General features: G+C 45.1%; 1 protein-coding gene across 1 annotated transcript in view; it reads right to left on the bottom strand.

Annotated features, from left to right (window-relative positions):
- The window catches only part of LOC103734445 (cytochrome P450 2B1-like), an 18,672-nt gene extending 13,430 nt beyond the window's left edge, over positions 1–5,242 (bottom strand). The window contains exon 1 of the mRNA XM_029563639.1: positions 5,022–5,242. Coding sequence (XP_029419499.1) covers positions 5,022–5,192 — 171 coding nt within the window. The 5' untranslated portion in view covers positions 5,193–5,242. The remainder of the gene's footprint in view (positions 1–5,021) is intronic.
- Between the last annotated feature and the right edge of the window lie 3,388 nt (positions 5,243–8,630).

Here is an 8,630-nt window from a genome sequence, read left to right as displayed (position 1 = left end):
CCAGCTCTTGCCACGTGGCTGCTCACGGAAGGCGTGGCTTTCTCCCTGTCTCCTCTCCATCTTCCTCCTGCAGATTCCAACAGTCCCTTGCCTTTCCTGCTGTTCTTCTCTCGCACGCTGATAAAACTGTCCTTGAGCTCCTGAGTCTTTTCTAACCCCAATTTTCACCATAACATATGGTACCCAACATGGGGCTCCCGGGAGTTTCTGCTAGCACGCGGTAACCCAAATGGGGATCCTGAAGAACTTCCTCTGAGGACAACACAGGTGACCATCCTCCAGGACCGCAGAGGCCATTAGAGGGACCTCACACTGTGACTCTGGCCACTCCAGCAGCTATCACAGTGCCTGAAATCAGTGGTGCCCTAGGAGTGGATCAATGCTGGTCTCACAAGAGTAGGCTAGTTCCTCAGAGAATGAATTTTCATAAGCAAGGCTGTGCAACATGATTAGCCTCTTCTGCTTGTGACAGATACTCTTTCCTCTCCACGTTGTGGCATGTGCAGTGGGTCCTCCCCAGAGGCTGGGCAGATGGAGTGCCTGGTTCTAGATGTCAACATTCACAATTAGGAGCTACAGAAACCTCCTTACTTTTTAGTATGTTTGTGTTTGTACATGCCACTTGTGTGGGGCACGTACAGGGGCCACAAGAGGGCGTTAGATTCCCTGGAACTGGGTTTAAAGATGGTTGAGTGCCATCAGGTCTGGCTGATGAGAACTGAACTGGAGTCCTCTGGAAGAATAGCACATGTTCTTAATCACCTGGCCTTCTCTTTAGTCCCCATAAACCTCCTTACTTTATAAAATCCTCGCCTTCTGGCATTTTGTTATAGCAACAGAAAACAAACTAAAGCACCAGTTGCTTTACTTTGCCTGCCTGGATGAACCACTTCACCTCTTACCATTCCCCTTGGCTTCAATCAAGCCAGTTCCACCAATGACACCAAAATTCCAACACTGTATCTTCCCCACTGCATCAAGGCTTTATTCATCTGTGCCTACTCCTTTCTCACCTGACCACACCTGCTCAGAAATGGCTTCCTTTCCCCACTAATCATCACTTGAGACAGTCTTTGGGGCTTCACTCAAGACCGACTTCTTGTATAAACCTTCATGGACACTCAGATGATGTTAAAAATTCCCATTTCCTTGATTGTGTTCAATGTTACTCCAGTGAACAAGTAACTTTGTGTGTTTATTCTGCATCTCAAACCAGGACGCCAGCTCCCAAGGGCCAGGGATGCTGCCCCACACCCTGCCCCTGCCCCCACTGGTGCTATGCAGTGGAGCACCATTCTGAATAATTCTTGTACTGTTTGTTTTGAAACAGGTTCTTGCTATGTAGCCCTGGCTCACCTCAAACTCACAGAGATCCACCTACCTCTGTTTCCCTGGTGTTGGCATTAAAAGTGTGTGCCACTGTGCTCAACCTTTTTCTTTTTGGGGGCGTGGGGGTGAGTGTAACAATTCTTCATTATTTAAAATATATAGGCAGAAGGGCAACCAGATCATCACCTCAGAGCAGATACTGGCAGTAGTTTCTGGCCTATCCCATGTTGCCCAGCCCCTCAGAGCCTTGTTTATGTGTAATATTAAGATCATTGTCCCTTCAGGGAAAATACCCAGCATTGTCTTGTTGTTCTAACAGGATGTTGCCACCCCTCACTGTGGTCTATGGGCAGGTGATGGGTGCTGGTGTAGGGACATCATTTCAGTAGCCACTCAATCATGTTCATGTGAGCAACCCAAATTAAACCCAATGGGTCAAATAAAGGAGACATCCATCAAAGTGAGAGGGGTTTTGTTGACAAGACGAAAGGTTTCAGTGAGGAGAGGGGCGATGAGAAGGGGAAATGAGAGCTCCAGTAACCAAAATTAATATATACACGTAGTAAATTGTCAAAGACTAAAAACATACTTTATTGTATGTGGGAGTGAGAACTGGTGAACCACTATTGAAATCTCCAGGAAAGCCTCTAAAATAGCTAGAACGAGATCTACCACATGACCCAGCTTTGTCACTCTTGGACATACACTGAAAGTACTCTATATCCTATACAGAGATACCTGCTCATCCATGTTCACTGCTGCTCTATGTATAATAACCATGAAGCCGAAACGGCCTAGATGTCCCTCAACCGATGCGTGAACAATGAAAACATGGTACATCGGCACAATGAACCCATTTGTAAATGAATGAAAAGCTGGACGCAGTCACTCGGAATGAGGTAGCCCAGACCCTGAAAACAAACATTACCTTTTCCTCTCCCTTGAGGATGTTAACATTGGGTCTTTAGATATGTGTGTTTATTGAATATCATTATTTTAATCTAATATTTAATTGGAATACCCATAGAGGAGAGGAAATTAATAAGGGGTCATGGGTGGGAGGGGGCTTGTATGGTTGGAAGATAAAATGATGTAGTATAAGGGGTAAAGGAGATAATGGAACAGGAAGAGTTCGTTGAGTTGGAAATGGGAGGTCAAGGTAGAGGAGGGAATCCTGGGAGGGATAACTTATTCTAAAGACCTTTTGAAAAGGTTATATGGAAACTGGCTACTGTAAGAACTGAAATATATCATATACATATCTAAAAGGAATCCAGATGGAATCACTCTGGAACACATGGGACAACAATGTCCCTACTAGATACCACAGGTTAACAAGCTAAAAATCCATACCAGGAATCGGTTATCTTTTTTGGAATCTTCAGCCCTTGAGATCCCGTAAACCCACCAGTATTACTGGTTATTGCTGCTGGTCTTGGTTAGCCTCCAAAAGGTAAGATGCTGAGAGTCTATTGTTAAAGACCCCATGTAGTTGAGCCATAAGACTGTGGAGAAATGAAAGTGGTTCTGGCCTTGACTTCATCCCTACTGGCTCACCTCCATAGTGCTGGAAAGTGTTAGGCAGACTATCAGAGGAGAAAAATAATCATAAATCTTTCCCAGCTGTGAAACCTGTGAGCTGCAGTACAACCAGCCTAGAAGGACTCTCCCAATGGGGTAAGAGCAGCACGATCATCATGGGAAGAACCAAACACATTCTCATGGGAGTTGAAGACCACTCTGCAAGATGAAACCCATGTCTGGCACTCATATCTCATCCAAGAGCTTAATGCTAGACAATTCCTAGACCCTAGGGGAGAACTTATTCCTGTTACTCTGCCAAATGGACGTAGTATTAAACTGACTTCTAATGATTGATGGATATACCCATACATTAGTGCATCTGCCAAGCCTCATCAGAGAAGCATCTGAGAACAATAGATGGCAGTAATCACAGGGATCCACAGTTGGTCAAAGTACAGAGAGGAAGAGACTTTAAAATGCTCATCCCTAAATGGGACACCTCTGTCACACCCTCTCCTTCCAGGGTTCAGGGATCATTGTGGAAAAGGGGACAGAAGATTTTTAGAGCCAGAGGTGGTGGAGGACCACAAGGAAACTGTTTCCTGGACACAACAGGGCAGGTGTGCCTATGAACTCATAGGCTGTGACAGTATGCCCAATATTGGTGCAAGCTCAAGCCAGGCAAAATCCCATCATGAAAACAGGTGGTGGGCATGATGTCCCAGCCCTACCTGAGGAATTGCCAACTGACAGATGCTGGGAGAGGGAGAAGCAGTTTTCTTTAAGAGCATCTCCTCTGGGGTGTGGTCGTGCACACCTTTAATCCCAGCATTCTGGAAGCAGAGGCCTACTTATCTCTGAGTTTGAGGCCATCCTGGTCTACATAGCAAGTTCCAGGTCAGCTGGGGCTCCAGGGAGACGTTGTCTCAAAAAAAATGTGCCTGGTCTGGAGAGATGGCTCAGTGATTAAGAGCTCCGGCTGTCTTGCAGAGGACCCCAGTTCTGTTCCCAGCACCCACTTGTCAGCTAACAACAACCTGTAACTCGATTCCAAGGGGATTCAAAACCCTCTTCTGAACTCTGTAGGCATTGCATGACACGGATGCACTTACATACAAGCAGACAATACACTCATACACATAAAATAAGAGAAAATAAATTTTAATGTAAAAATATTTTTTGGGGAAAACTGTGCCTAGTGGGTGGACCATGCTCCAGTGAATGGCTACACGCAGAAGAGTATATGGTCAGCATGACAGAGGATATTTTTAAAGTTGGGTAGATAACCTGGAAGGGGGATAGACCTGGAAAGAGTTGACCAACTTGATCTCACATGTGGGAAGCACGTGTTTTGTGTCTAAAACTTTTGTGGCCAGGTGTGGTGGCAAACACCTGTCACTCTAGCGTCCAGGAGGCTGAGGCAGAAGGACCATGAGCTAGAGGCCAGCTTGGGAACTATAGGATGGGACCCTGTCTCAAAAATAAATAAAAATAAATAAATACGTCATTGATGCCCGTGGAGGCTCTATTAAAAACCAAGATTCAAGAGTTTGGTGTGCACAGCAGTGGGGAAGGACAGATGAGCAGAGGAGACAGACACGGCTTTAGCTCTCTCCTGGGAAGGTCACCGGTGCTGACCAATCATTGCTAATCAAAAGTAACTGAACATGAAATCTTGTGTGTGAAGCAGCAATGCAGAGACTGGTAAGTACTGCCCCAGTGCTACCTTCTGGAACGCTGTGTGTTACTGTTGATAAGCACTCTCTGCACACCTCCTCTCCTCCCCTTTGTCCTGACACACCTCAGCTAATCTTGGCTTTCTATTGTTGGCAGAAGTAAGAGCTGTTTGCTGATGACTCTGCTGTTTTTTTCTCTTCAGGAATGGGCAAGCACCCAAGGACATAAGGACATGGAGAGTGAAAATCTCCACCAGTGGCTCATCCACCTTGCCCCCTCTGAGGACAGCACCCCACACATTCCAGCTAAGCAAGGACAGCTCTGTCAATCTGACCACCACTCACCACGTGTCAGCATCCCACCTTTCACTCACCAACCTTCCCACCTGAACCCGGAGCCGCGAAGAAGTCCTTACTCCTTCTGCTGAGGGATCTCCAAGTACCAAGGCAGAGCCCAGCCCACCCCGAGGCCCCCGTCCACCCATGCCTTACCCGCATGAAGGAGCTGAGAAGGCCTCGTCTGTCCATCTGCAGGAGGTTCCCCAAGATGGGCAGAGGACGGGGTCCTGGTGGGAGGTGGCCACGGGCCTTTGGCTGACCCCTGACCATGAGTAACAGGAAGCCTGCAAGGAGAGCGAGGAGGAGGAGGACGCTGAGCTCCATGGTCCCTGTTTGACCACCATCCACTCCACTGCAGATTGAAGCTGGACCTTTTATCCTGGCCTGTCTCTCCACCCAGTTATGCAACTTCATCTGTTCCCTGCCTCCCAGGTCCAGAAGTGTCCAGAAGTGTGACACATGTACTTCCTTGTGCTGCCTGGCAACCCGCTCACTCCCTTCTTCTTTGCCCCCATCCTTGATAATGACCAGGACTTTGTGAATTGGATACAAAGGTACAAAGGTGTGGTGCTGGTAATGCATCTTTACTTCAATGGGTGAGTGTGCACCTGTGTGCCCAGTTTTTGTCTATTTATTCCCAAAACAATACAGCTAACCAGGGGCCAAGTGTTAAACACATAAACCCGTGGGCAGCATCTCACAGGCAAATCACAGCATAAGTGCAGAACCCCTGTAGTCTAGTCATATCTTGAGGCTCTCACTTCTTAATGCCATTTTAATGGTATTAAAATCCAACATGAGTTTTGGAGGGACCTTCAAATTATGGCCTTCTGCCCTGCTCACTTCCCACACCAAAAAATTCACGTCCTGCTCACAGATAAAATACAGTCCTTCCACCCCAACAGCCCCACCATTTTAGTTCACTAAAAGTCTTTCCTGTAGACCATCATGCACATTTGACTTTTTGTCAACATTTATTTGTTAAATTAAAAACTGGTAGAAATTTGTACAGGTAATACATATTGCTTATAGTAAAGTTGTACCATTTAAATTTTTGTTGACATTTTTCTCTATCAAAAGTTATTTCTTATCTTGACATCTAACCAAAGAGGTGATGCCAGATGAAAGATCTGGAAGGGTGTGGTGAGTCGTCTTCAGAGGCTGTCGAAGACGCTGATGCCCCCAGCCCTGTAGACAAGACTGAAGACGACACAACTGCTTCAAACCGCACAGACATTAAAGCCCTTGAGCTCTGGATCTTCGTGCCTTTACCTCCCCTGTGCCAGGAACACAGGTGTGTGCCACCATGCCCAGCATTTGTTTTAGGTCTTGTTTTATAGCCCAGACTGGCCTTAAATTTGTGATCTTCTTTCCTTATCCTCCAAAGTAGCTGGGATTATAAGCTAATGTCTCCAGGCCTGGCTATTTTTTCTTCACACTGTGTTGAAACTACAGTATACAGAATTGTTAAAAAAACATTGTTCCTGTTTTTCATCAGAAATCTTTGATTTCATGAACATTATCACTGAAAAAGGGGATTCACATTCCTCTCTTGTTCTAAGTGTATCAGAAGTTTTCCAATAGCTGCATTATCAATTTTTAAATTAAAATTCATGACACCTTTCAAGTGGGTTGGTTGGTTGGTCTCTTCGCTTGTTTATGTCTTAGAAAAGGTCTCCCTATAGAGCCTACACTGGTCTTGAACACAAAATGTCCTTGGGCCTGTTAGCAACATACTCTGTTACAAGGCCAAAAATGTCAAAAGTATTTGTGAACTTGCAACTAATCCTTAAAAGATTTTAGGGTTACCTCTTCAGAGGGGGGAATGTTGGAGGGGAGGGAATGGGCAAGGATTTGATCAAAACACCTTATATGCATGTGTGAAATTCTCAATAAAGTTTTTGTAAAAATTTTAAAAAGTTAGAAAATTATTTCTCATTGATAATTTTGTTCCTAACCAGAAAATGTTGCTCAGATGTAAGACTTCAAATCGTGGTCTCCAAAACTTTAGTGCCCGCCTGTAGCTAAGGGGGACAACCAGCTATTATTCTAAAATGATGGGTAATTTTGTTTTCTCCCCCTATCTAGAAGCCTTTGAGAGGGAACTGACACTGGTTCTAACCACTCCAACAGCTATCAAAATACCTGAAAGCAAATCCTGAATCCATTACTCTAGAGTCCAGCCTTGGCAAACAAAAGAAAAATGAGGAGGAACCCAACAGAAGGATGCTTTTGGAAGCCTTTGTCAAAAATTCCAATGGACTGTCATATGAACATTTGAAAATTGCCCTGTTCTGACTTTTTTCTAGTTCCCTGCCTAGAACTTGTAATGCTAATTACTCTTGCCTTTACTTCTTTACATCTCCTCTTCATGATTCAAGGACTTTCTTCTCCTCTTAGAGACAAAAGTTATGCTATTTGGGAGTCTTTTAGATAGACCCACTGAAGGGGTACTCCAATTGTCTCACCCTGCATCCCTGTTCAGCACCAAAGAAGCCAGAGCGGTCTGCGTCCCGATTCCCTATTGGCAATTTGGGTAACCTCTTCAGGGGATGGTGTGATAAGAATAGGAGGTAGGACTTCACTAGGCAGTTAGGGTAGAAAAGACCCCAAAGAAAAGTAGCCATTTTCTTGGGCAAAACTCACAATTCCTTGGGCCTCTTAGCAACCTATTCTGTTCCAAAGGCCAAAAATGTTGAAAATATTTGGAAGCTTTTATCTAATCCTTCAAAGATTTTAGGGTTACTGCTGGTGCCTGCCGGCCAAGCAGACAGTACTCGAAAGGGGGAGTGAGGATTGAAAGAAAAAACAAGAGACAGAGAAAGATACTTGGGAGGACTGTCAGTAGAGACTGCAGCAGCCCCGGTTTATTTTAGCGCTGCCTTTTTATACAGTAGAACATCAGAGATAGCCACCATTTGCTTAGCTCAATTAGTTTCAACAGCTGTTTTTCCCACCTGTATCTGAGGGTCAAGGAGCAGCCAAATACTTGTTGTGAACTCCACCATATAAACGCATTCCTCCTGACTTGGCAGATCAGGTACTGGTGTGCAAAACACAAACTCAGTAAACAAGCAAGCCTGCCACAGCTCAATGTACATAATGGATTAATAGCTCCTAACAGGTTACCTCTTCAGAAGGGGAATGTTACAGTAGCCAAAATCCCTATACAAAAATAAATCAAAGAAGAAAGAGTATATGAAGTTATCAGAAAAAAAGTGATGGGGAGAAACGGGAGGAGTTGGAGGAGAGGGAGTGGGCATGGCTTTGATCAAAACACCTTGTATGCATGTATGAAATTCTCAATAAATTATTTATTTAAAAAAAGAAGGGAAGTGTCTATAAGACAAAGATATCCAAGGCTGGGCATGGTCACCTCCACCTCTAATTCCAAACATGTATGCATCATAAACCCCAGAACATGGGAGTGTTGCCCTACATATAGACTTTGCAGATATAGTTAAATGAAGGCCCATGAATGCAGAGGTGACCCTTGATGATCCAGGGGGTCTAAGACTGTCATCACAGGGATCCTCACAAAGGGAGATGGCAGGTCAAAATGAGTGGTGGGAGAAGCGACAAAGGGAAACGGGAAGATGCAGTGACGGAGCCAAAGGGACCAGCAGCGAAAGTAAGCAGGAAGCCCAGAGAGGCAGAGAAAAGCAAGGAGACTCCCCAGCCTCCAAAGCTCCCAGGAGGCACGCACCCCGGCCAACGCCTTCACTTTAACACGGTGAAATTCATTTGGAATTTCTAAGCTCC

This window comes from Nannospalax galili, unplaced genomic scaffold (genome assembly GCF_000622305.1).
Source record: "Nannospalax galili isolate Female #2095 unplaced genomic scaffold, S.galili_v1.0 scaffold857, whole genome shotgun sequence".
Taxonomy (NCBI): domain Eukaryota; kingdom Metazoa; phylum Chordata; class Mammalia; order Rodentia; family Spalacidae; genus Nannospalax; species Nannospalax galili.
This window is presented reverse-complemented; position numbering and strand designations above follow the sequence as displayed.